The sequence below is a fragment of the Empidonax traillii genome, unplaced genomic scaffold (genome assembly GCF_003031625.1).
Source record: "Empidonax traillii isolate 1590-97213 ecotype Southwest subspecies unplaced genomic scaffold, ASM303162v1 scaffold444:size1099390, whole genome shotgun sequence".
Lineage (NCBI taxonomy): Eukaryota > Metazoa > Chordata > Aves > Passeriformes > Tyrannidae > Empidonax > Empidonax traillii.
The window spans coordinates 784,918-811,735 of NW_020955637.1; the positions used below are offsets into that span (position 1 = coordinate 784,918).

The following is a 26,818-nucleotide window of genomic DNA, read 5'->3' on the forward strand; positions in this document are numbered from 1 at the left end:
GGGGGGGGGGTTAATCCACAGCCCCCAGCAATGACACCCAGCCTCACGGCTGGGGAGGACACAGGGAGGGGAGGGATGGGCCCTGGGACACACCCTGACCCTGTTCCACTGACCACATCCATCCCACTCCGCACTGGGAAATCAGCATCCCAGTCACACCCCTGTGAAGGGTGCTGGCTGTGCTGTCACAGCCCACACGCCCCACGGGGCTGTAAATAATAAATGCCATTTTCTCTCATTTCGGTGCTACTTCCCACTGCAAGAGGCAAAATAAAAAATGGAAAAGCCTGTCAGTGGCTTTTCCTTCCCAATCCCTTGGCCCACCCTGGAAAGTATTAGTCATTAAGGTGAAGTGGCTGAATATCTGGAACTGGAAAACAGGTATTTTCTCCGTAGGAAGGAGAGGTTAATTCTGACACAACCCCAAGACTAAGAGAGGAGAAAGAATCTAAGCAGCCCTGGACTAACACTGGTTCTCAGTGCAGCCCTAAGCAGTTCCACCCCATCAGCAGCCAGGAGCATCCTCAGCAGGGCCAGCTCAGGAAGGGGAGACCTTCCCTTTGCAGGGGCGATTTATTCCTGCACCAATATTTAGGTGAAAGCTATTTGCAGGGAATATTATAATAATAAGCAGGCTGAGGTAGGGAAATGACTGGGAAAAATAGTGGAATTTGTGTTTTAATTACTGTGTGGGACTTTTGCCTTTTGAGAGAGGAAAGACATTTTTGACAGATTTTCTCTACTGCAGAACTGCCCGGAGTGACAGAACACAGGGAATGGCTTCCCACTGCCAGAGGGCAGGGATAGATGGGATTTGGGAAGGAATTGTTCCCTGGGAGGGTGGGCAGGCCCTGGCACAGGTTGCCCAGAGAAGCTGTGGCTGCTCTATCTGTGGAAGTGTCCAAGGCCAGATTGGACAGGGCTTGGAGCAACCTGGGCTGGTGGAAGGTGTCCCTGCCCATGGCAGTGGGACTGGGTGATGTTTAAGGTCCCTTCCAACCCAAACCACTCTGGGATGATTTTATGGCTCTCTGAAAGCAGCTGCAGCAGTTTCACAGCCAGCACAGCTGAGGCTGCTTTTCTGTGTCTGTTTTTATGGCAAATTCAATGCCAACAGGAAAATATAGGTATGCCATAAAATTTTTATGACTTCATCCTCAAAATATCTCCAAAGCAGCTTGTTTACATAAAGGGCATCGGTTTTTTTTGGATGACTTTCAGGAGCAGCGAATCCAACCAGCCCCAGCCCCGCTCTCCTCCCTCGTGCCCTTTCCATGCACGGACACCATTCCATCTCTTGGATCCAGAGTCCTCCAGAAGCGTTGCCTCCAGCTGGATTTAAGGTGCTGTAGGCCCTGCATAGACTGTCACACCACTCACGCATTTTGTGAGGAAAACCACGGATCAAACCTGCCCCCACTTCCCTCTTTGGGAGCCGCCAGGGACGAGGCACCAGGAGCTCGCTGGGGGCCTCAGGACCAGAACAGGGCTGGGACAAGGGACAGGACACAACACCCAAATCCCTCTGTGCCTTAGGGACATCCACCCAAAACATCCACTGGCTTTACACTGTGACCAACCCACCACCATGAGCCACCAGACCCTGGCTTGTTGGATCCTTTCCAAACACCAAAACACAGGCAGGTTTTGCTGGAGCAGGAGCTGTGGTAACATCTGCTTGGAGCTGTCCCTCCCTGCCACGGTGTTTGGCACCCACTGAGCCCTGGGCAGAGGGGAGATGTCCCCAGACTCACAGCAAGGACCTGGCACGCTGGCTTTACCCTCTGGGCTCACACTGAGTCACGTGCAGAGAGTTTCCTTCTCCTCAAAGACAATTAACTTCTTAACAAACATGTTCCACAGAAGGCGTTCTATAATGCTAGTCTAAAATAAAAATAAGTGTGCTCAAAATTCCAATTGGATTTTGCCAAAGCAGCCAGGCTAAAATAATACATTTTAAATGTCTTAAACTGTGCACTTCACAAGTAATTAAATTAGCAGCGTTCCTGCGCCACGACTCTCCTTCCATCCATTTAAGCATTAGATTAAAGTTGTCAGGCAGGCTTCAGATGGAAAATACCACGCTGCAGGGAAGGGCTTGGGAGGAGGAGAGCGGAGCAGGGTGAGTTTTAGCAGCTGGTGGGTCAGGGACCTGCTCCAGCCACTGCTGCGAGCCAGGGAGATGCCCCACATGGGGACAGCCACCCACTGCCACTGCCACCCAGGGGAAAGCCACCCACTGCCTCTGCCCAGACAGTGGCACAGGCCTGGGGGGCACAGAAGTGCTGTGGCAGCCACTCATGGGTGACAGGGACATCTCCCCAGGGAGGGTGGGGATGTTCACCCCCATGTGACGGGGCCAGGCACCCAGGCTGCTCCGTGCCCTGGCACCCCTTCCCCGTGCCCCTCGCCTCGCCCACGGGCGGGCAGTGGGCAGCTCTGCCACCCCCCACACACAGCACCACCGCATTATTTAAAGGCTTCCTTAAAATATCATCGTTTTGCTGCCACTTAAGCAAACCACCACGAGAATCGTGCTCCTGGAACACCATTTGTCCTTGAGTTCAGTCCTGTTCTCCCGAGCTCATTGCTCTCCCTCGGGATTAAAACAGGAGGGCTGGAATCGATGGCAGAGCAAGCCCCGGGTTCCCACTGAGCCCAGTGCTCCCAGTGCCACCAGCACTGCAGGACAGTGCTGTCCCAGTGTGGCACAGAGGCTGGGCAGCAGAGATCCCTCTGCCTGCAGACAGCACAGCTCTGGGCATCGCTGCTCCGGTGGCAAAGCCCGGGGGAGAGCCGGGAGCAGCTGGGCAGGCACTGCAAAGCAAAGTATTGCTTTACCTGACACCCAGGAGAGGAGATCCATCTCCAGTGCTTACACTGGCCCACACACCTGCAAAGCCCTCATTTATCACAGAATCGTGGAGTTGTTTCAGCTGGAAAGACCTGGAAGATGACTGAGTCCCACTGCTAACCCAGCACCGCCACGTGCCGGGGAGGTGACAGCCAGGGAGGGGTGTACCCCTGCCAAGCCCCTTGCACCGCCCCATTTTAGGGTTTAGCTGGTAAATAAATGTGTATTCCAACCTAAAGCTGGTTTAGTACTGCAATGTCAAACATGGCTTTTGCATCAGTGCGACAGGACGAGACAAATTCTGGCCCCGCCAAGGCCTGGCCTCACCTCCCAGCTACAAACTCCTGAGGAGCCAGCGGGAGTCTGGGACAGCGCAAAGCAGCAGCTTCTGTTTACTCAAGAGGCTCCTTTTCCTCCCCCTCTGAGTTATTCCTGCCTCCTTTGTAGCCATTATCAGCTACTGTTCCTGGGGGGAAAAGCATTGTGAATTCAGCGTAAATCCATTCTGTTCACTGGATTAATCTTAATTTGCAGCAGGGAAATCAAGATCAGATGATGAGCCATAAAAGTCAACCTGATGTGGAGAGCTGCTGAAATAATATGGAACTTTGATACCAAAATAATTGTGCCATTTGCATGTGAGAGTTTAAAACTGCTCATAATTGCAGCGAGGCTTAAATGAACCGCAGATTCCTAAATATGTGAGGTAGTTATTGTGGTTAATGCTTGGAAAAAGGAAAGCGAGGGAAGAGAACACTCAGCTCCTGGAATGCTGCTAGAAAATACCTTCCACTTATAGCCCTTGGAAAGCACAAGAGATTTATCTTCTATTCCCAGAGGGATTTTGCAGCTCAAAGTGACCTGTGTGCATTTCCCAGCAGGTTGGGAGGTGGTTTTCCCTCCTCCAAGCCTATGTCCAAACTTCTCTGGGCAACCTGTGCCAGGGCCTGCCCACCCTCACAGCCAGGAATTCCTTCCCAATATCCCATCTATCCCTGCCCTCTGTCCTTTCAAAGCCATGTTTCCCAGGAGCAGGTTGTCTCTTCTCCCCACCCACTGCTCCAGAGTGAGGATCCCCTCTGGGCTGGGTCCTGCCAGCCCCCAGCACTGGAAGGTTTGAGTTCACCTGAGGGTTGAGAGTTCTCTGTTGCACGCTGCAATTCTGTTTGCATTTGGGCAGAACGCTGGGAGGAGGCATTCTTTGTGCTGTGGGATTTTCACGGTGCATCTTAACCTCGGTAAGTGGTGCACAGAGCCAGCAGAGCACTGCTCTGACCCTGGGCGGTCAGCTCCACAGCTGCCACTCCAGGAGGGAGGGAGGGAGGGGAGAGCCATCCCAGCAGATCCCTGGGAGCAGCACGCCCACCACTGTGCTGTGATGCGTGAACAGCTCCCTATTAATGTGCTTTGACAATAACCCACAATCTCAGCACGAAGAGAGGGACGCCTCAAACAGCTGATGGGATTTCAGCCAGCGGGATGAAACGACCCCCTCTGGAACGTGGCCCTGGCACCGCCTCCGTGCCACCCGGGATGTGCAAGGTCCTGCCAAGCAGCTGCACCCAGGCAGAGAGCCAGAAAAATCCCCAGTGAGGAAAGGATGGAGCGGGGTGCCCTGGGCTGGGCTCGGGATGCCCTGGGCTGGGCTCTCTCTGAGTGCAGCCCCCACGATCCGAGACAGACACTGCTCCTGCCCTTGGAACCTTCCAGGGCTGGGGCAGCCACAGCTCCCCTGGGACAGCCTGTGCCAGGGCCTCCCCACCTCACAGGGAAGAATTTCCTCCTAAAGACTAATCTAAACCTGCCCACTTTCCCCGGGGGATGAGGAAGAAAGCAAACTTTGCTTCTCAAGGTTTGTGTTCCCAGATCGCCTTTACGTAATTCCAATGTCAAGAGCTTTAGTTCTGCAGATTCCTACTTGTTCCTTCACCATCCTCCAATGCTCAGCTCCCCCCCAGTTTGAAAACAATGCTGGGAAAGGGAATTAACTGTTTTCTGCCCTCCCTTCCCCCCTTGTTCACCAGTTTTTATATTACCATCAACAGTCCTGTTCCTTCAATGAGGGAAGATGCTGGCCCCATGGGATGGGAGGGATGGGTTTCCCCTCCAGGGACAGTTTCTGGCCTCTCCACTCCCTGTCCAGGCTCCACTGGCTGTTCACTGCACCAATTTGCCTTTGCAGATAAAATTTTTTGTTTAGGCTCACTGGAGTTAATGGTCAAAGCTGCTCCATCAATTATGTATGAACACAAATAGATAGTTGTGCTCAGTAAATTGGGTCCCTCGTGCCCATGCGCGGGCAGGGCTCACTAAAGGGCTATTTCTGAACTGCTGACGGCCCCAAACCGGCACTGCAGGGGCAGAGCCCGGCACGGCTGAGCTCCCAGCACACGGAGCAGGCTCCTGGGGTGCTCTGGGCAAGGCTTTGCCCTGCTGCAGGCGTGATGGGAAGGGGCTGCAATCACAGAGGCATGGAATTCTAGACTGGTTTGGGTTGGAAAGGACCTTAAAGGACCACTCAGTTCCATTCTGTGCTGCCCTGGGCAGGGACACCTTCCACCAGCACAGGTTGCTCCAACCTGGCCTTGGACACTCCCAGGGATGGGGCAGCCACAGCTTCTCTGGGCACCCTGTGCCAGGGCCTGCCCATTGTCACTGTAAAAAACTTCTTCCCAACATCCAATCTAAGGACAGCAGGGCTGGTGCCAGTCCTGGGCCGAGAGGTTCCCTGTGGCAGCCGCAGCACATCCCAAACTGTCCCCAACAGCAGGATCGGGGCTGGATGCACTTTACTGAAAACAATTTTGAAGAAAAATATGGCAAGTTAGGAGTGAGAAGAAGCCAGGCTGTAACCTCTCCATGGTCCAAAGCAGGTGGAGGCCCAGCCTGCCGTCCCTCCTGGCTGCTGTGCAGGGCAGGGAGGCTGAGCCACATCCTTTGTTTCCAGCAGTGGTGCAGCAGATTGCAATTTTCCAAGCCAAGCGCTGCAACTGCATCATTTTCAAACAAAGGCTTGAAGTGATCCCAAATATTCTCCCCGAGCATCTGGGCAGGCTCCCCAGTGGGGCTGAACTGGAGCATTAAAAAGGATAAAAGAGAGCAGCCCCCTCCCTGCTCGCCCTGGGCAGGAGGAGGCAGCTGAGGCTGTGCCCGGCAGGGACTGCAGGGGGATGTCTGGGAGCTCCTGCCCGGCTGATGCCACAGCCCGGCAGGGAAGATGCAAAACGTGAAGCTCCTTTTGGCAGGGCAAAGCCGGGGTTTGCTCAGGTGAGCGCCGCGGGGACGCACCTGAGCCCTCGTGTTTGCAGATGTTCCCCTGCCGAGGGATCGATTCCCGCAAAGTTCTGCCTTTCCTGTTCCAGCCCGGTCCCCGAGCTGGAGCTGGGCCAGAAACATGTCACTTGGAGAAGAGCCCCCGAGCTGGCTCCTCTCCCGCCCCCAGCCGTGTCACAGGCGTAGTCGCTGTCTCTCCCTTTACATAATCCCCTGGCACCGGCAGCGCCTGGCAGCCGGGGGAGGCACCCCGGGAGCTGCGGGGCAGCCCTGCCACGGGGGCGGCAGCACCGCCCGGGGCCGCAGGGGGTGGTTGGACGTATTTTTAGCGTGGACCGAGGGGCGGCAGAGCCGCCGTGGCAGTTGGAGCAGCTCACGCTGCAGAGCTCAGCAGCAAGGGCATAATTCAAGCAGAAAATGAATTGGGAAGGACTTCAGCTTCTGATGGGAGGGAGACGAGGACTTTGCGGGATTATTGTCGCGGCCGTTGGGTTTCCCTGGGACTGAGGAAGCAGCCCCGAGATGAACATGAAGTGCCACCTCCATCCCCCAGTGAAGGTGTCTTCCCCCAACCAAAGGTTGTCGCGACTCAGCAGCGTCGCAGCTGAGCCTGAGGGTTACTCAGCTCTTCCTCCAAATTCCCCTGTGCTGCTCCAGGGGGAGAAACTGGCTCTGGATATGCAGGGATTTGGGTGCAGAGACAGGGATTAGTCATAAAGATAAAACCTCAGCCTTGCCACCAACGAGCTGCTATTCCTGGTGCAATTCCCAGGTCTGGGGCAGCCAGAGCCAGAGGAGTGCCAGGGCTATGCTAACTCCAGTGGGACAATCCACCCTCACTATCTGAACCTCATCTAGGAATTAGGCAGAAAGGACTCACAGAGGCCCAACTTTGGAGGCTGCAGGAGCGAGGAATTGTGATTACCCAGCGTGGTGGTGCACTGATAGCTCTGGGAGCCCAGGGGAAATCAGCAGGAAAACTGCTGGCAATTAGCACACGGGGTCCGTGGTCCCAGGGAGCTGAAGGCATGACTTGGTAACAGATCGTGCCTCTGAATGACACCATCAAAGACACACAACCCACAGACGAGCTGATGGGGGAACCGAGGCAGGGACAGGGCTGCAGGAGGGGTGAGGGGTCCCAGGAGCCCCTGGATCCACTGCTCCCCCGGGAGGCTGATTGAAGGGCGAGTTACACCGATTTTGAGAGCTGCCTGTTTCCAGGCAAGACCCGCTGCCATCCCCCAAACACTGCCCTCCCCACAGGCCAGACCACAGCACTGGGATCCCCCTGGGCACTGCCCATGCCATGCCACCCCCAGCTGGACCAGGAGATATTTATTAACCATCATTTCTGCCCTCACTGCAGGCTCATTACAGACTTGTGCTGCCAACACGGTGCCGGGAGCGTGCAACGCTCCTGCTGAAAGTTGGTCATGGCCGAAGGACAGAGCAAGCAGCTGGAAAGGCTGGGCAAAGCCTCCCTGCCATTTATCAACCATTCTAGCAACTCACAGAAAATTGCATCTGAGCCTCCCTCCAATCTGTGCCGTTCCTGGAGAGTTAATATTGACATTTTCCAGGCTGCAGGAAAATGCTTCCCAAGCCAAGCCCCGTGCTGGCTGCACCACACCTGGATCCGTGTGTGGGTGCTGAAGCCAGGGTGGCTTTGCATCCGTCCCAGGACCCTAAACCCAGCATGAACACAAAGTTGCACCCACGCTCCCTGCTGCTCCCCTGGAGCAGGTCTGGTGGCACAGGAGCCCTGGATGTTATCCAAGGGGCTGGGAAGCTGGAGCTGCCTGGAGCCCTGTGCCCCTCACCCTGCCCGTGGAGCCCCCCTTCATGCCAGCTGCCTCCATCAGCAGCGGCTCCCCCCTGGGCACGGGGTGCAGAGCATCCCAGGCTGTGTCCCTCTGCCAGTCGGAACATCACCCATTCGTGGCCAAAAGGGACACCCTGAACAGGCAAAAGGCAGCACCAAAGGCACACAAATCTTTCCCATTTCCAGACCAAGGCTGCCCACACCGAGCACTTCAGACTGAACTCAGCCATTCCTTATTTTTCCTGCCCAGGTTAAGAGGAATAAAAACCTGTGAGATGCAGGAGGCATTCCATAAAAGTGCCCGAGATTTTGTTTTCTGCAGTCGCCTAAAATTGGCTTTGATCTCATCTTCCCCGAGTGAACCAGGTGAGAAGTCAGTGAGCCACCCCCACGATGGAATGGTACCCAAGGCAGACGCCTCTGCTCCACACAACATACTGCAAACCAACTTTCCCTGTCCAGCACCAAACAAGCTTTGCTAATTGATTTTTCTGCTCATTAGCACCGATAGTAGTTATATTGAGCTCTTAACAGAAACCATCTTATCACCACTGTCACTAATTCACAGCGTTGTATGGAATCTGCCCAGGCAAGTGTTTGGGTTCTTCTTTTTTTTGTATAAAATCACAAATACATATGCCTGCAAAAGCATCAATACCCAAAAGCTATTCGGTTAAGCCCAAGTTTAAAAATCTATTAACAACCTGAGGAGAAATCTCCTCTGCAAACCCAGGTGCACCCAGGCAGGCAAAGTAAAGAGCTATTACACTGCAAGGGAACAAAGACCGAGACCGTGCCCATACCTATATTTCATGCCCGTTTGCTTTGCGGTGGATTCTTTTAATGAAATGTGGTGCTGCGGGGTAAACGTCCCCAAACTGCGAGCGATAATTGCCACCGTCCGAAATTTTGCCCGGGCTGCATTCACTACGTTCGGGGTCGTGGTGTTCTGCTTGCTGATGAGTCTGTCTTCACCATTTCGACTCTTCAAGTTGTGGTCCGTGCAGGCGATGGACACTTGCATCGCGCCCGCGGTGCCCCGTCAGTCCCGGGCCGGCTCGCGGGCTGAGGATGCCCCTCCGGCGCGGGGGGGTCCGAGCGCCGCCGAGGGACCCCCGGCCTTGGGCTCCCCGAAGCGCCGGGGCAGCGGGACCCTCTGTCCGGGAGAGCCGGGCTGCGTCCCCTCGGCGCCGGCGGCGGAGAAGCCCCGAAGTTGGCAAAGCAGCCGCACGGGCAGGGCTGGGCTGGGCTGGCTCCGGGCTCTCTCCCTGGCGATGCTGGCCGCCGCTCAGCCAGAAGCATCCATGCAGTCAGGTGCTCCCGGAGCGCTGCTCCCTCATGCCGAGCGCTCCGCAGCCGCCGTGTCTCGCTGCAGGCTCCCGGCCGCCGCTTTTAAATCACTGCGGGCATTCCGCAAGCGCCGGCCCGGCCGCCGGCCCGCCGAGCGCTGAGCAGGCACAGCCGGCCGTCCCTAGGGACCGGCAGCGTCCATCGGCGTCCTTCCTTCCCCGCTACCTCCCGCCCATGCAGCCCGCGCCGGCAGCCTGCGGGAAGGATGGAAGGATGGGAGCCACGGGCCTCCTTTGTGTCAGAGGGAAGGCAGGCGAGTCAGGCAGATCCGCCCGGAAAAATCGCTGCCGGCATCGTTGAGCAGGGAGAGCGCTTCTGTAGCAGGGGCGTAGAACGGGTTAATTATGGGGGAAAGGCAAAAAAATAAGGGGGAGGGGGGGAAAGATCGCTCTGCTCCAGTGTGTGAGGGAGTTAACACGTTAATCCCGCGCTCCTGGCACCCGGAGCCGCCGCCTGCAGCCCCCGGCTCGCAGCAGGGCCGGGGTTAATCCCTGCTCCCCCAGCACCGCCAGTGGAACAAGCCGCAGCGCAAAGGCTGTGAAGCAAAACCATCCCCATCCATCAGGAAACGATCCCTATCCCTCAGCGAAGCATCCCCATCCCTCGCTGCGGCCGGGCTGCGGCCAGAGCCCGGTGTGCCAGCAGTGCCCGCTGTGGCACCTCTCCCGGGGGCTGGCTTTGGGGACCCCCGGGCTGCGGAGCTGCTCCCCAGCGCGCTGGGACCGTGACCAGGGCTGGGGACCCTCGTCTGTCACTGCCACCCGCAGAGCAACCCTGGGGGCGAGAGGGGAGTGGGGGAGACAGGCAGTGGGTGCAGCCCCACAGGAGAGGGTGCCCATGGGGTGAGTGTGGGTGGCAGCCCCGAGTGGGCAGGTACCTGGGCAGGGCAGGGCCACCAGTGGTCCCTTCCCCACCGTGCACAGGCCGTGGGAAATGGTCCACAGGACACCTGTCCCCAGATGTGACCCAGACTGCTGGGGCATGGGCTGAGGGGGCAGCTTCGGAGCATCTCATGCCCACCTCCCCCTCAGTGCCAGCCCCCAGAGCCCCGTCCCTCGGGCTGTGAGCAGCCCCCCACCCCCAATAACCTGCCAGGCTTCTCCTGCCCCAGGCACTCAAAGGTGGCAGTGACAGTGGCAGAGAGAAGCTGGGGATGCTCCTGGGGTGACAACGGCCTGATTTGGGCTCAGGGCGGCAAATCTTTGATTCCCTGTCCTACAGCAGGAGCACACCATGGTTCCCTCCCTCCTCTGCCCCCCCAATCCTGCTGAGGAGGGTGAGAGAGGCTGGTGGGCAGCTGGCAGCCAGCCAAGGCCACCCACCACCCCGTGACAGGGTGAGCAGCTCCTTTATCCGATGGCTCATTAATGGGTACCCAGCGCACTCCTTTGAGGAAGGAAAGCATTAAATCAGGACAAGGAAAGTTACTTTATCACATTTTCCCAAAGATGATTAACAGTTAATCACGCAGCAGGCCCACAAACGCCCAGCTGGGAGTGGTCTCCTTGCAATCACCCTCAGGAAGGGGTTTTGGGGGAGCGGGACCCCTTGGAGAGTCTCCAGACACCTCATCAGTGTGCCAGTGTTACAGACCCACAAACACTGTTAAATATGCAGGCATGGGGGGCACAGGCCATGGGGTCACTGATAGAAAGGTGCCCCCCACATCCAGGACCTCCCCCAAGTCTCCCTGGGACTGGGGGATGCAGTTGGAGCATTGCTGGTGACACCCACGGGGCTCTTCAGCCACCTGGCTTTTGGAGCCCAGCTCTGCATTTCCGAGCCCAAAGCAAGGCTGACAAACCCGGGAATATTTCCCTCTCTGATGTCTCACCTACTCTTGCTGGAAATATGTCACAGATACTTGAAGATATATTTTTACCTCCCATTCTATGTCTGGAGAGTTCCCACTGCAGCCAGCCCTGCACATGCTGGGAGCTGGTCCTGGGGAGATGCCCAGGTCACTGTCACCCAGACCATTGTCCCCACAGCTGCCCATGCCAAGGGGTGCCAGGGGAGGGTCGGGGAGGGGACAGAAAGGGACAGTCACGATCTGTGCTGGCACATCCCACAGAACATATTAACTCAAGCTGCTTAACTTTGGAGGGGTTACAGTCTCTGCCAAAGAAATATGTATTTAAATATGGGATTTATTTCATTTCCCTGAGCAAGATAATCACTTCTAGACTAAAACGACGGAGTAATAGAGTTTTGTATCACGAAAATCCGGAGCTTATAGCGGAGGAGGTATGTGACAGCCCTGGCACAGAACAGGGACAGGGCCCCCAGCCTGTCACCAGGCTCCTGTGACGCCTCAGTGCCACCAAACTGCTGTGCCAAGATGCCCCTGTGCCTTTCCCTGAGGAAGACAACAATCGCTCATTAAATAACTTGCTCAAAATGCTTCATCAAGCAAATCTGGTGCAACACACACGCTTGTGACCCCCCCCAGCCCCATCCCTGGAGCTGCTGCATCCACCCCAGGGGCCAAACAAAGAGCCAAACATGGACCTTACAAAACAAAGAGCCAAACAGACCACAGCAGGGGCTGGCGAGGGAGAAGCCCTTCCCAGCGCTCCTGCAGGGACTCTGCTCCAGGGTCAGCACGGCTCTGGTTGCAACCAGAGGAGGAAAGATGCTTCTGCAGCCCAAAATATGAACATGAAGCAAGGTCTGGGCTGGGTGAGACACTGAGGGCTGCTGCAGCCCCTGCCCCAGCACAGCTCAGGCAGAGCACGCTGCCTGCTGCTTCCTTTCTATTTAAATTTCACCTGAGAGTGAAGCTGCTTTGAAATATGATGCCAAGTCTGGCTGGAGATTTTGTTTCTCCAAGGCTGCAGGCACAGGTTGTTGACTCATCCCTGCCCGTGGCAGGGGGTTGGGATTAGGTGGTCCTTAAGGTCCCTTCCATCTCAGACTGTTCTCTGATTCCATGACACCAGGGAGCCATGAGCCTGGCAGTGACCCCGGGATGTCCTCAGTGAATCACAGCATCATTAAGGTACTTTTTCACTTCATTTCAGTTGGAGGTTTCTGCCCTGTGGCAGAGATGCCATGGTGTTTGCCTGCAGGTTGTGATGCAGAGGAGAGCTGGACACACAGCCAGTTACATAAACCCCCATCCCTGCATTCCAGCCAGCAGTGCAGGTCAGCAGGATCAATGGCATCCCAGCCCCTTTGAGCTCTGTGAAATTTTTCCACGTGGGGAGAAGACAACAACTAAACACAGGAGCAACCATAGTGACAGTGATGGAGAAGCTGTGGCTGCCCCACCCTGGAGGTGTCCAAGACCACGCTGGACAGGGCTGGGAGCAACCTGGGCTAGTGGAAGGTGTCCCTGCTCGTGGCAGGGGTCATTGTCTTTAAAGGCCCTTTGCAACCCAAACCATTCCATGATTCTCTGATTGCCTGCACTGCTGTGGGACCTCAGCCAGGGGTCTGCAGAGGAGACCCCCCAGCACCCCGGCAAAGCCAGCACCTCATGTGGGGTTTGGGTGCAAAACCCAGCACAGCCCATGAGCACCAGCAGCTCTATCACCCTGACAGTGTTCCCTCTGCCCTCACAGTGTTCCCTCTGCCCTCACAGTGTTCCCTCTGCCCTCACAGTGTTCCCTCTGTCCTCACAGTGTTCCCTCTGCTCCCACTGCCCAAGGGTCCTGCCATCCGTGCCCATGGAGCAGCCCCAGGACTGGGGAGATGCAGCAGGACTGAAAAGTCAGCGCTCCCAGGCTAAAGACACATCAAAAATACGGTTTCAGCCTTCATGAGAGAGTTCTAACCACACTGGACGTTTTGACAGATGCTCAGTTAGACTTTGTGTGCAATGTCCTTGGGTGGACCAGAGCTCAGGAAATGGCATGGAAGCACTGAGAGTGCAGCTGGCAGCACCGTGAGGGCAGGATCCTGCTCCAGAAGCAGTGCCCTTGGAGCTTTTCCATACAACGATGTCCTTCTTTATTTTATCCAGCAGCCCAGATCTGGCTACAGCCACCACAGCCAACTTCCAAAACCCCTCCCAGACATTTCAGGCAGCAGTCTCCGGGACTGGCCTTCCCCAGGATTCTCCCAAATCCCTGATTTTCAGCTGTGCACCCGCAGTTGTGCTGCAGCGCAGCAGGACACGCCCAGGGCAGTTCTACCTTATGTCCCAATAGAAGTTTTATTGGGCCATAAGAGCTCTGATGACAGTCACAGCCAGTGCTCATGGCTGGGCTGGCTCTCTCCCTCTCCAGAGCTGTTTGGGAACAGGTTTCCTGCTGGGATAATTACCGAGGATTGCGGCAGTTCCGTTCCATCTCCCTAAATTGGGCTGATATGGACACTGGAGAGATAAGGAGCGCTGCCACCCCGGAGCGCTGGCACGAGGAGGCAGCTCCCGACAGGGCTTCCCTGGGATTAATCCCAATTAAGAGCCAGGACAAGCTTCTCCCTGCTCATCTGAGGAGGGGTCCTGTCGGAAGCAGCAGCGACAAACCCTGCAGCGATCTGTGGCTCTTCGGGATGTATCTGAACCCACTAGGAACGGCTCTCTTTGATAGCACTGCTGGAAGCCGGGCAAGGGAATGAGCTGCGGAACAAGAGCCCCGCGCTTATCGAGCCAGCAGTCACCACATTTCCGCCGGTTTCACATCAAAAACTCCATTTGCATTCGTAATTGCACTTGAGGAAAACTGATCAAAATTCCTATTAAACGGTTTTTAGTTAAAAGGCGTCGTTCTGGCAGGTTTTGAGCCAGGCTGGGGGCAGTGCCCAGCCCGGGCTGCCTCTGATGGCACAGGAGATGTGTCACAGCCCTGGCACCCACGGCAGCTCCCAGGGCCCTGCCCACCCAGGAAGCACCCAAACTGGGATGTGGGAGCACAGAGCCAGGCTGGTGTGCCACCAGGGACCGTGTGTTAGGGCTGGGGTGTGACAAACACAGCACCGGAGCAGCTGTGGCTGCCCCAGCCCTGGGAGTGTCCCAGGCCGGGTTGGACGGGGCTTGGAGCAACCTGGGCTGGTGGAAATGTCCCTGCCTGTGGCAGGGGGTGGGACTGGATGATCTTCAAGGTCTGTGTAGGATTCTGTGATTTTATGAATCCAAGAGCAAAGTCCCATCTGATCTCCAATCCCAACACCCACTCTCCAGTCCCATACAGGGTGTAGGAGCAGCCCCTGAGAGCTGATAGCACCCCGGTACAGCCCCAGCACCGAGGGGCTCCTGCCACCAGAGAGCTCTGCACCAGCCAGCTCTGAGCAGGAGTCAGTAAATCATGGCTTAATACACCAGGAAAGGATCAATAGTGGGACCGAGACCCAGAGCCCTCCGTGTCTGACAAGGAGGATGGAATCACCGGGCGCCCAATTCAATTAACAGGTCACTCTCCCCTCGGGTAGAACACCCCCCTAATGGTGCCCACTGCCCATTAGCTGCTGTATCCCTGCTCCACACCAGGTAATTCAATTTTTCCATGCTATCTATTCCATTTCTCAGCTGACTGAAAGCAGTGGCTCACACGAAGGGCTCCAGAAATCACCATTATATTAATGTATTGTGCTACGCTGAGCACTTGATGGTCTGTGAGTTCCCTTCCAGCCCAAACCATTCTGTGATTCTTGATTAAATATGATTAAAACACTTGGAGCTGCATGAAGCTCCACTGCACAGTACAAGAGGGTTTATTGGGGTGTTGCCTCACCCCCTCCAGGTGAGGCTGGAGCCCCTAATTCAGGTTCAGGTAACTGGACATCCCCCCCAGACCCAGAGGACAGAAGCATCTCCTGCAGCAGCAGCAGGACCCTCGGGCATTCAGGGTCCTTGTGCCAATTCTTGGCAAGGAAATGCTTTTCCCCTTTGCCACACTCGTGTTCCAGGCTGTGCACACAGAAAATGCAGGTTTTCCCCAGGTGGATAAATGTATTCCCAGTATGTTCCTCCAGCTTGGCTGTGCTTGGTGAATAGCAGATTTCAGGCAATTATGTACAGTGCTCTGTTATCCACACATGGCAAACCTCACCCAAGCATTACTTGTAACAGCTTAAAGCTCTAAATTAACTCCTATGAAGAAATTTGTTGCTGAGGTGTTGATTTTGGATGCTGGGTAACACACAGCTCCGTGCTGCCCTTTTCTGGGACGCACTGGAGCAGATGGGTGGGTAATTATCATCCAATAACTTCTGATTCTTTGAGATGAGCTGGCAGAGGGTCAGCATAAAGAGGAGCTACAGCAGACTGGGTTCTTTGGAAAACCCTTTTCCAATGGATATCCCATCATCAAACGTACCCCTCTCTCAAGAAGCCTCAGTTTTCACCTGAGCTCACCCTCCTCCAGCCAGTGCAGGGCCTGTCAGCAACTCCAGGAAAGCCAAGTGCCTCCATCAGTCATTATCTTACATAAGTCACCACCGAATAATAAGCACTATTAAAATATCACCTTCCCAAATAGCATTTTTCAAAGAAGAATTTTAATTCTCCTCCTGAGAGTCTCTCTTTCAGCTGCAGCAGCATTTCTAATTATTGAAGTGAGTGACACGGGGTACGAATCCCATCAGCTGCATCCAGCAAAACTGGCACAAGACCTCAGTCCTGCACCAGAGACAAAGCTCTCCACACTGCCCAGCACCCCTGAAGAATGAGGCATGTGCTGGAATTAGTCACTGAGGAGAATTAGCACGTCACCCAGGACAATCTGCTGAAACCCAGCAGATTACTAAGGAATGATCTTCAGCCCAATTAATTTTATCGTTGCCTGCTCACACTGCCAGGCTCCTCTTTGGGGGAGGGATGTGGAAAAAACCTGCTGCATCAGCACTTCCTCTGCCACTCAGTTACCAGCCCACACTGCTGCTTAGAAATGAGCCTTTCAGGACTCCTGGAGCCTGCGTTTCACCTGAGCAGGTGCAGGCAGAGCACTCTGCTGCCAGGCCAGAGCCGGGGGCTGCGGGGACTCCTCGGCTCCCCGGTTTCCCTTTGCTCTCTTCTCTTCCAGAACTCTCTGCAAAGGCTTCTTTTAACTCTGGAGGTTTTATGGCACCCAAGGCAAGAGCAAGATGTACCTCAGAGCAGCACAGTGTCATGGAAGGGTTTGGTTTGGGAGGGACCTTAAAAGCCCCGTCCAGCCTGCCCTTGGACACTCCAGGGCTGGGGCAATGTCCTTTGAGTAAATTAAGTGCCAGGCACTGCCCAGTGTTCGGGTGACCTCCAGGCACTGCCAAGCACTTGGGAGCCAAGGATTCTCTGTACTCCCCGGGTCGGTGCTGGCTGGGCAAGCAGCCCCTGATCTCCAAGCACATCCCAAACAAATCGAACAACCACTTTCATACTGGAATGGCGCCCATTTAATTAACAAAAAGATTTGCAAGAGGATCATTACTTACTGCCAAACGCATAACCGCTCATTAGGCCCCCGGGGGAAATGAATAATTACTCCTGCAATCTACAGATTGTGTCTTTTTCTGCAGTGAAAAACGTGCCTTTCAACCTCCCAACTGGGGGGGGGACGGGCAACCGAGGGGTGGGAGGAACCCTCACCCTGCTGGTGACTGAGCCACAGGGAGCAGCTGCCCACAACAGCCTCATCCTTCAGGCTCTCCAAGGACCCCCGTGCACTGCACAAACACCCCAGGAAAAAATAGCAACCGTGCTACTGGAACTATGGGAACACTCTGCTGGCTTCTGGAGTCTTTCTGGTGCAGGGATGGAGCCAAGCAACTATGAAAACACACTGAAAACAAGGAAGAAAAAGCTTATCAGGCAGAGGCAGGGCTGCACAGGCGGTTTATCCATGGAAAAGCTGCCTTTCATCCAGGCTCTCCTGTAAAATTCAGCTTCCCTGGAATCACGTGGCATCTTTTCCTTTCTGACACTTGCTCTGACTCTGCCAAATTCTTCCCGAGGTCCATCTTCCTACCCCGGGTCTCAGAAAGGCTCTTTTATCCTACACTTTTTGCCTTTGCAATCTGGACAAAAATTTGCATTTCCAGGGAAATTTCCCTCTTTACATTACCCCAAGCTTGCAGGCCCTGCAAGTTCTGAATGCAATGAAAAGTCACTGTTAATAATCATCAGTGTGCAAAGGAGGATTAATGACCAGGAGACAATCAGGGAACTCTCCAGGCATGGACTGGGCCATGGTCCTGTGCTGCTAGAGAAGGAAAGGGGAATTTTCTGCTCATCCTGGGAGAGCTGCAGTGGGAGGGATGGGCACAGGGCTGGAGGGAGGGGGAAAGATGATGGAATTTAGCAAAACAGAAGAGTTACCACTGTATAAAATTGGATTTGTATTGAAGATCAGAATTCATTTTTACTCCAGCTGGGCCGAGCCCACCTGCCAGAGCACACAACAGGGCTGTGATAGACACCTGCCCTCAGCCTGGCATCCAAGCTGACCCCTGCAGAGCCTGGATTTATCCTCATTTCCTGAAGGATGGAGCCTTGAAACAAACCTGGAGGCCACAAGAGCAGGTTTTGCTGATATCATCCTAAATTCAAACCCTCTTGGACCCACCCTCAGCAGCTGATGTCAGTGCAGTGTGGGGTGATGTTCCCACCACAGCAGATCCCAAAGTCAGCCCAAAGACTCCCAGATAAAACCTGTCCTAACCGAGACCACGTGGACTGAGTTTCACCACAGGGCACAGACTGCAGACTTCAAACCTGCCTATAAATACACCCAGAAATATCCCAAACTTTCAAGTCAGCCCCCTGGAGAGAGGCTGGATCTGCTCTGCACCGCTGATGTGGCTGCAGGGAGTGCAGAGGAGGCTTAGCAGGAGCACCTGCCCACGGAACAGGGCTGGAATAGCACCTGGCAGCACAGGCTCTGCAGCCACGGCTCCCCAGGAGCAGAAGGTGAGGGGAAAACAGCAGCAAACGTGCAGATCCCTGCTGGGCAGTGGCTGGAGCTGGGCTGGGATTCACTGCTGGGCAGCTGGGAGGGCAAAGGCTGCTTTGTCTTCCCCACAAGCCAAGGACCTGCAGCATGGGAGCTTCTGCAGAAAGGTGGGAATAACCCCTGGCAGCACCAGCAGGCTGAGCCTGAGCTGGTACACGGCTTTGGGAGAACGTCATGGAATCACTCTGGAAGGGTTTGGGTTGGAAGAGACCTTAAAGCTCGTCCAGAGCCATCCCCTGCCATGGGCAGGGACACCTTCCACTAGACCAGGTACCCTGTGCCAGGACCTCACCACCCTCACAGCCAGGAATTGCTTCCCAATATCCCATCCAACCTTGCCCTCTGGCGGAGGGGCTGACACCTCACACAGCCACAGGCACCATTCCTCGGAGGAGTAAAATGGGATTTCTCCCTGCAAGGAGCAAACCTCACTCTGCCAACACCATCCGCACCAAAGCTTACCCTGTTCCCATCCCAGCCCACAGAGTGCCATTTCCATCCCATCCTCCCCATCAGTGCATGGTTTGGGTGAGGACCCTGCAAAAAAAAGACTAGAAAACCACTTCTGGCATGTGACTCTGACTGTTAAAAAAAAAAAAAAAAAGGACACAGCTGGCCGTGGCTGTGTGGATCAACCTGGACAGGAAACAGGGACAATGTTAAGGCTGTAAGCCACATCCCATAAATATAATGCAGGGGGGCTCTGGATGGAGCAGATGAGGATGGGATTACAGTGCAGGATTACAGGACCCCATCAAGGGCTCTCCTATATTTTGCCATCTAAAGATTAGATGTTTTAAAGCTTCAGTGCATAAAATGAGCCTCACTAAGGGAGCCTGGAAAAGCAGCTATGGCATAGGGATCGCTCCCAAATTCCCCTCTTCTGGGGTAGCTCTGTGGGGGTATAAACACGACAGCACAGAAAGGGATAAGGGCTGATAAATGGCTCTGCTGCTCCAGGTTAAACCCTGCCTTGGTATTTATTACCTTGGCTGGCACCTGATAACACCTTCAACATGCTGGCACTTCCAGCATCCCATGACAGGGAATTCCCCAATTTCATTAAAAGATGCTGGGAAAGGGGTTTCTGTGTTTAAACCTGTAGTGCACAAATTTTATTTGCTCCCCCCGCCCTGGTTCCTGTGTTATGGGGGACGGTGAGTGACTTGCTGCAAGCTGTTCCTGGTTTAAACACATCTGTAATCCCTGTCAATCATCTTTTCCCTAAGATAAACCCCTGTTTAATCACTCAGTGCAGGGACAATCCCGTCCCTCAGACCCCTCTGCTTTCCACAGCCCAGTTTGCTGGATCCCTCTGAAAAGGGGTGGCCAGGACTGGATGTCAGCTCCTCACATTTCCCACTCCAGCCAGGAAAGGGGAAAAGGGAAAAAGGGGGAACAAAAGAGAAAAAAAGGGAGAAGGGAACATCCTGCGAGGGGCTACCTGCTGGCCAGTCATAACAAAGCTTCAGCATCACAGTCCTAAATTCCCAAGTTTTAATTGGCTTAACCAACCAAAGCAACAGAAGCAGGTCAGAGCATCCCAGCGCTCTGTCGGGATGCAGGAACTCCGGGGGGGTTCCTGCAGGACATCCAGGGAGGCTCATGCCAAGTGAAGTGGGTCTGCCAGGGGCTTGTGTGCCATGGGAAGAACCCACCCCCCTGGAGCAGAACCTCAGTGAAATCCAAACCAGAGGAAACACAAACAGCAACGTCCAGCCCAGCTGGGAGGCTGCACCGTGGGTTAATCCAGCAGTGCCTCGGGACTCCGTGACCTCCATAAATACTTTCCACCCCAACATTTGCCAACAGCCTGTTTTGCAAAAGCTGCCTGGATGCTTCTGCAGACATATATACACATATAACATTTCACCTCCAGGCTCTCCAGTGCAGCTGCCCCAGCTCACACACGCTGTTTAACCATGAAGGAGCAGAATACTGAGAGGTTTTACAGCCACGGCTTCCCAGAGTGTGGAAGGAAGCCATGCAATGAACACCCCATGGGGACAACAGGACACCAAATTTGCTTTGTAAATGGCTTTTCATCTCAGAGAAATGCTACTGTCATCAGAAACGAGCCAAGTTCATCCACTGCTGCACTTTGGGTTCCTCTGTAATAGGCTGCACTAAGCTGTGTTGGCTAAGGCCAAGAAAGGAAGAGGAACCAATCATCCTGTAAATGAACCAGCTTACAAGTATTTAGCAAGTGTTTCTTGTTCACAATCCATTACTTTCCACACATAATTAAATAGATCTTAACAAAAAAATGGGATTTATTGTGCTGTCTTTAGGCTGGACCTAAGGAGAGCTGAGGAAACATCTGGAAGGCAAAACAAGAAAGAGAAAAGAAAATCTTCAAGCTCACAATCAGACTAGAAGGGCCCCTGTACTTCTAGAAGAGCAAATAACCTATGGAGACAGCACATGGTGGCTGCTGGAGCATCCCCCTGCCTGGAGCAGAGCCCTCCCCAGAGCCCCCTCTCCCCAGGATACATCCCCTGGATCCACGGGAAGCTCAATCTGTTATGGTTGCTTCTGTCAGCTGTGAAAAATGCCCACACCTCAAATGAAGCATATGCTCCAATCCATCAGCTTCAGCAGAAATTAAGCACATGCTTTATTTCCCCGTGAGTAATGGCTCTGGTGAACGAGGAATACTCCATTCATTAAGCCAGGAAGCAGAGGTGGATGAAGGGGTGTGAACAGAGCCCCGCTCAAGCCGAGCCTGCAGCCACCGCCCTCAGCCCCCAAGGCCAACCCTGCAGCTCAGCAGTCCCAGAATCTCTCATTAATTACATTTTCCTACGGCTTCAAACTCCATCTCCAGCAGGTTTTGGATCCAACCCTACAGAAGTTTTCTACCCAACCTCTTTGCAGGGTTTCTGCCCCAGGCTGGGCACATTTTTGGTGCGGCAGAATGTAGGGATGAACCTCACAGTCAGGTTCTGAGTGATGCCATTTGGACTCAGGGGCAGCCCAGCCCCATGCCAGGAGGTGTCTGCACACCGGGGCTTTGGCAGGATAATCTCCTGTGGAGGACATTTCAGATCACAAACACTTCACGGGAGCACCGTGTGCCCACAGCATCACTTGTGCTCCTGAGCGAGGGCACAGCGAGGGTTAAACTGTGTCTGAGCAACAATGGGAAAACACCACAGACAGTGCAGAATTAGAGAGAAATCACAAAAAACGGCGGGTTTCGTGTGTGCACTGACACCAACCGTTTCAAACACAGCTGCCACGCGGCATCAGCATCACCAGAAGGAGCAAGAGAACTTCTCATTAAAGGGAGGGAACTTCCCAGGCCCCAAAACCCCAGTTGATCAGTTATGAACTCCATAAAAACAGTGGGCACATTCAGCTTTAGGCTCAGACAGGCCATGGTCAGAGATCAGCCTCTCTGGGAAAGCAAACATTTCAAAGAAAATTTGCTTTTATTAGAAGCACTGAGAACATGTAGACTTTCCACATGGAACATCACCCCTTTAAAATTAACCTCTTCAGAAACAAAACACGACGACAACTGATGGGCTGAGCGTACCCGTGTCTTCCTCACCCGCCATCCCCAGCCTACACCCTCTTTCCCTGGGCTGTTCCAGCTCCCTGTCTGGGTAAGACCCTCTCCCTTGGACACTTCTAACACAAAAGCCACGTGTTTCGCATCCTGAGCCCAGCCAGATGCCGGCTCTTGGGCTTCCAGTCCATTTGCTCTGTGGGGAGGGCAGAGGGTCTCAGGGTTCAGACCCCGAGCTGGAAAACTCAGTGTGATTTTCCCCATCCCTGGGAGCCTCCAAGACCAGGCTGGACGGGCAACCTGGGCTGTTGGAAGGTGTCCCTGCCTGTGGCAGCGGGTCGGAACCAGATGGACTTAAAGGCCCCTTCCCACCCAAACCAGTCCGGGACTCTGCGACTAACTTTAGCAGAAAAAGACCAAATTCAGAGCTTTAACAGAACAGGTCGCACTCATTTAGCTTCGCTCCCGGTCCCCCCGGTTCTGTGGCGCTCCGAAAGCCTCCCAAGCCCCGTTCCCGACGGGAGGAGGGGCCGGGGGCGGGCCCGGCTCCCTCATGCCCGCCCGGCTCCCTCATGCCCGCCCCGCACAGGTACCTGTACTTCATGCCGGTCCTGGCCCGCGTGGTGTCCTGCAGGGACAGCCCGTGCCGGTGCAGGAACCTCTCCAGCTCCTTCCTCTCGCTGCCGGGGCTGCGGGGCCGGGGCCAGCCCGCGGCCGGGCCCTGTGGGCGAGGGGCCCCGCTGGCCGCCCGGGCCCTGGGCAACACCTCGGCCGCCTTGGCCGCGCCCGGCCGGGGCGGGGGCATCTCGGGGCAGGCCGGCTTGTACAGGTGCATCGTGTGGGCACCTGGGGACGGGCTGGGTGTCCGTGTGTCTCTGTGTCCGTGGGGCTGTGTGTCTGTGTGTCCGTGTGTCTGTGCACCCTCAGGGGCTGTGTGTCCGTGTGTCTGTGTGTCTGTGGGGCTGTGTGTCTGTGTGTCCGTGTGTCTGTGTGTCCGTGTGTCTGTGCACCCTCAGGGGCTCATGGCTCGGGGCAGCCTCTCTGCCTGCCGGGCATTGTTTATATTATTGCAACTGGCCCGTTTTAGTGGATGCCCCCGCGTGGATTATGGCCAAGATCAGCGATCTCGTTCATCTGCTGAGACCTCTCGCGGCCCAGCACTCCAAGGGATAAGGGCTGCCAGTGGGAATACAGCACTGACCCCGTTTCCCAGGTCTTATATTTAGATAATGAGAAATATTTGCTTGGGATTCAATCCAAGGCCAATAAACATAAACCAAATACTCTCACAGGGTGTATTTCAGGCCCTGGGCTGGCCAGATGAACACTGCAGGCATCTCTTCTGCCAGTCATCAGAACATTTTGTTTTCTCGTAGTGCACTGCTGGAGTTACCTCGTCTGGGAACCTCTGTAGCCTCCCAGGGCTTTGATAATTAATACAAACAAAATTATAATTTTATCAGTTACTTCACCGCTGATAAATAGCAAAAGAAGTTTCTGGTTGATAGAATCATAGAATAGTTTGAGTTAGAAGGACCCTTAAAGACCATCTTATTCCAAACTCCCCTGCCATGGCACCCACTACACCAGGTTACTCCAAGCCCCGTCCAACCTGGCCTTGGACACTTCCAGGGATGGTTTTCAGGGTGTTCATCCCTGCTGGACAAGGGAACACCCAGAAGGACCACACTGACCTTTTCTGGCCACAGCAAACAATCCTGCCAAGGTCTGATACACACCACTGAGGGAGATCTCTGAGCTCTTCTATTTAAAAACTCAACCCATTTTCGGGCTGGCATTTCATCCCCAAATACAGTGAAAAAATAAGTTAAATAATCAAGTGATGGATGTATCATGAACTCAACTAATCCTTAAATCTTTCAAAGCAGATAAAGAAAGACTGATCCCAAACCCGGAATATACTTTAAAAGCTTATAATTCAATGTCACAGAGGGGAGTTTGGTGGGGACACTGGGATTACCCTGCTCCTCTTCCTCTGCAGCTGTCAGATCAGGGCACTGATGGACCTGGGTGTCCCCTGCCCTGCTGCCCCTGGGCCCCCCAGCCCCAGGGGATCCTGACACTGCTGAAGATGGGGGTGCTGTTTCCATGGTGCTGACCCAAAGCTGGGGTGCAGGGAAGGCTTTCAAGCCCTGCTCTTTGCAACCCAAGGGTGCTGCAGGGAGGGCAGGGTGTACCGAGGCTGTTCCTGCCTCACAGGGACCGTGTTTCCCTCCTCAAGGCTGTCCCTGTGATCTCTGCCTTCGTTTCTACCTCCTGCCAGCCCTCACTCTGCCCATCTACAATGCAAGGTGAACCGGTGCAAAGAAATACTTCAGCAAGCTCCTCGGAATTTTTTTGGACATGGGAGTTTTGCTGGTTTGGAGTTTCAGGGTTTGTGGGGGTCAGCATCTTTAGAAACTTAGTTCTCCCAGAAGTTATTCACCAGCAGTTTGCTTTTCTGCTGCTGTCCTAGCCCCCGGGTGCGTGCCCAGGGCTGGTGGGGCAGATGGGCACCGGACCCCAGAGTCTGCTCCCTGCCAGCCCACAGACCCCTCGGGTTCTCTCCAGGTGCTCGTGGACATTTCTGCACTAAACCACCTGCTCCACCTCGGTTTCACTTTGTTTTCCTTTCAGTTGTCCTGCTCCTAATTTTTGTTCTAACGACATTCTAAATAATTTCTAATCCAAGCACATCTGCAAGAGCTCGGTTTGTGCTGGGCACTTGAGCTCATCCTGCCTGGGATTAGGGAAGCTCTCAACCGGTTCTCAGTGGAAAGCAGGCTGCTGTCGATGTATTTGTGTCTGGGCAAAAGGCTGAACCCCCTCTGGGCAGTGGCCCTGTCCCCTGGGGTGACTGAAACCCCCATCCTCCCTCTGCCAGTCCCCTGCAGTGCCCTGAAGTTCTGCTCCTGGGCCTGGGGCAGCAGCACCCCCGGGCAGCTCTGCCTGGGCTCCGATTTCACCGAGGGTCTGACCCCGCACAGGAGATTAGGGAGTCGCACGTCTAATTTCCACTAATACCAAGATCCCCTTATATTTTTTTAAAGGAGCAAGATCAGATTCTGGAGGCTGCGACATTTAAGACGGATGGGATGAGAGATGCAGCAGCTGCAGGTTCCCTCTCCTGGGCGGCTCGTTCCCAGGCTGAGCCATCCCCTCTGCCCGCCAGGGACAGGGGAAAGCAGGACCCTCCTGTCACCCGCACGGTCCCTGCTCCACAGCAGCAACTTTCCAGCTCTATTCCAACAGAACTACAACCACTCGGACAAAACAGCTCGTGAGAAACGGGGCCGAACAGCCACCGGCAGCTTGTTAGGAAGAAGTTAGGAAGCCAAGAAACAAGTTTACAGGATTCTCAGCTCTGTAACACACACCCACCGAGGTGCAGGGGGAAAAAACATGAATAATCAGAAAAATGAGGCTCGCAAAGCCAAAGACCTTTCTACTGTGGTTATTTTCACGGTTGCTGTTCTCATCATCGTTGTTACTGCTATTGTTATTATTATTACCGTGCCCGCAGCCCCATTCCCGTGGCAGAGCCGTGGGTACATACCTGTGTGGCATGCCGGTGGTGTAGGCGATGGTGTACTCGTGGGACAGCTCGCACACGCGCAGGTACCAGTTCATCTCCAGCTCCCGCAGCAGCGCCAGGCGCCGGGCTCGCTGCTGGGGCTGCCCGGGCCGCGCCCGGCCCTCCTTCCCGCTGTCCGAGGAGCTCTTCAGGGCTCTGTCCCTGCTGCTCACGGAGAGCACCGACTGCTTCCTCAGCTTCAGGGACTCGTCGGCGCTCTTGCCCCCCACGGTCCCGGTGCGTGCCGCCAGCATTTCGCCTCCTGCTCGGTGCGAAGGCGCAGAGTCGCTGCCCTCAAATCATTCAAACTGATTCCAGCGCGCACTTTCCTCCCCCTATAACCTCACGCCGGCCACAAAGCTGTAATTAGAGACGTGTCCGCGGGGCTTAACCAGAAAGAAGAGCTGCGACCTTCTCATGGAAACATCTGCAGCGGCTCCCGCGTGCCAGCGGCCCCGCAGCCAGGGAGGAGGACGCTCCTTAAAAACATCGCCCCGGCTGGGCTTGGGCACGCCAGGGCTCTGGGTGGAGGGCACCGGAACGCCCGTCCCGCTCCGCAAACATCGGAGGGGAAGCCGCACGTGTCACCTTGACGGCAAACCCGCGGCCACGTGGGCTCACCCCAGCAAATTGCAGCGCCGTCCCTGCCGGCCGCGGCCTTGGAGCATCCCTGTCAGCGTCCCCAGCCCTGGCCCGGCCGCTCCAGCCCTCCTGCTCCTCCTCCTCCTCCACCTCCTCGGTCGCCACGTCCAGCAGGAACTTCCATTCTCCAAGGGATTTGTAGAAATTTGGCGAGTTGGTCACCTTTAGGATGAGAACGAAGTTAAGGCTGATCCTGAGCAAACGGTGTTGGGGAAAATGTATGAAGAGGCAGACACTGGAGTTGCATTAATTCCCCTCCCCGGTCTGAAATGTAAAAGCTGATACAGAGATTACAGCTCTAATCACAGCAGCCACTTTGGGAGAGAGCCGGCAAAGAGGAAAAACCCCTCTTAGACAGGCAGGATTTTAAAGTCATTGCCCTCAAAAGCTTTGTAATCACCCCAAGCAGAGCAATCACCCACCTGTGCCCTGCACGTGTCTCCTGGGGCTGGGTGGAAGGATTCATGGAATCGGGGAAAAGGGAGCTCTGCGGGTCTATGGTTTCCAGCAGGAGCTGGTGGTATCCAAACTGTTCAGCAGAGATGGCACTAAAACACCCACTGGAAGTTTTGCAAAACTCGAGTAAAATGACTCAAACTTTGAGCTGTAAAAACTTCCTAGTTCTGTGCCCGTTCCCACTGTGTTTCCCCATTTGTCCTTAGACTTTCATAGCCTTTCCCAAAAAGGAAAAGGTTTCCAGCAACTCCAGAAGCCTTTAAACCAACCCTGAGCAGAGAAGCAGTACATTCTTATTTTACGGGTACACAAGCTGAAGATTCTTCAGGTCCTTCCCCGTGGAAGTTGGTTATCAGAAGTGAAATGAAGTTCTTAAAGAGCTGTACAAAAGGCACATTGTGCTTCCTCAGCATCCCGTGTTTATCATTCCCTTGACCACAGGAACATTCTGTTGTTC

The 26,818-nt window shown here is 54.8% G+C and overlaps 1 protein-coding gene across 2 annotated transcripts in view; it reads right to left on the reverse strand.

Moving 5' to 3' along the window:
* The window catches only part of KCNAB1 (potassium voltage-gated channel subfamily A member regulatory beta subunit 1), a 57,246-nt gene extending 31,714 nt beyond the window's left edge, over positions 1 to 25,532 (reverse strand). The window contains exon 1 of one of the 2 annotated variants that reach the window (XM_027894849.1): positions 25,246 to 25,532. In XM_027894849.1, coding sequence (XP_027750650.1) covers positions 25,246 to 25,517 — 272 coding nt within the window. In that variant the 5' untranslated portion in view covers positions 25,518 to 25,532. Of the gene's footprint in view, positions 1 to 8,755; positions 9,491 to 25,245 lie in introns of those variants that run through there. The other variant, XM_027894850.1, reaches the window with a different exon arrangement.
* Positions 25,533 to 26,818: the final 1,286 nt, after the last annotated feature.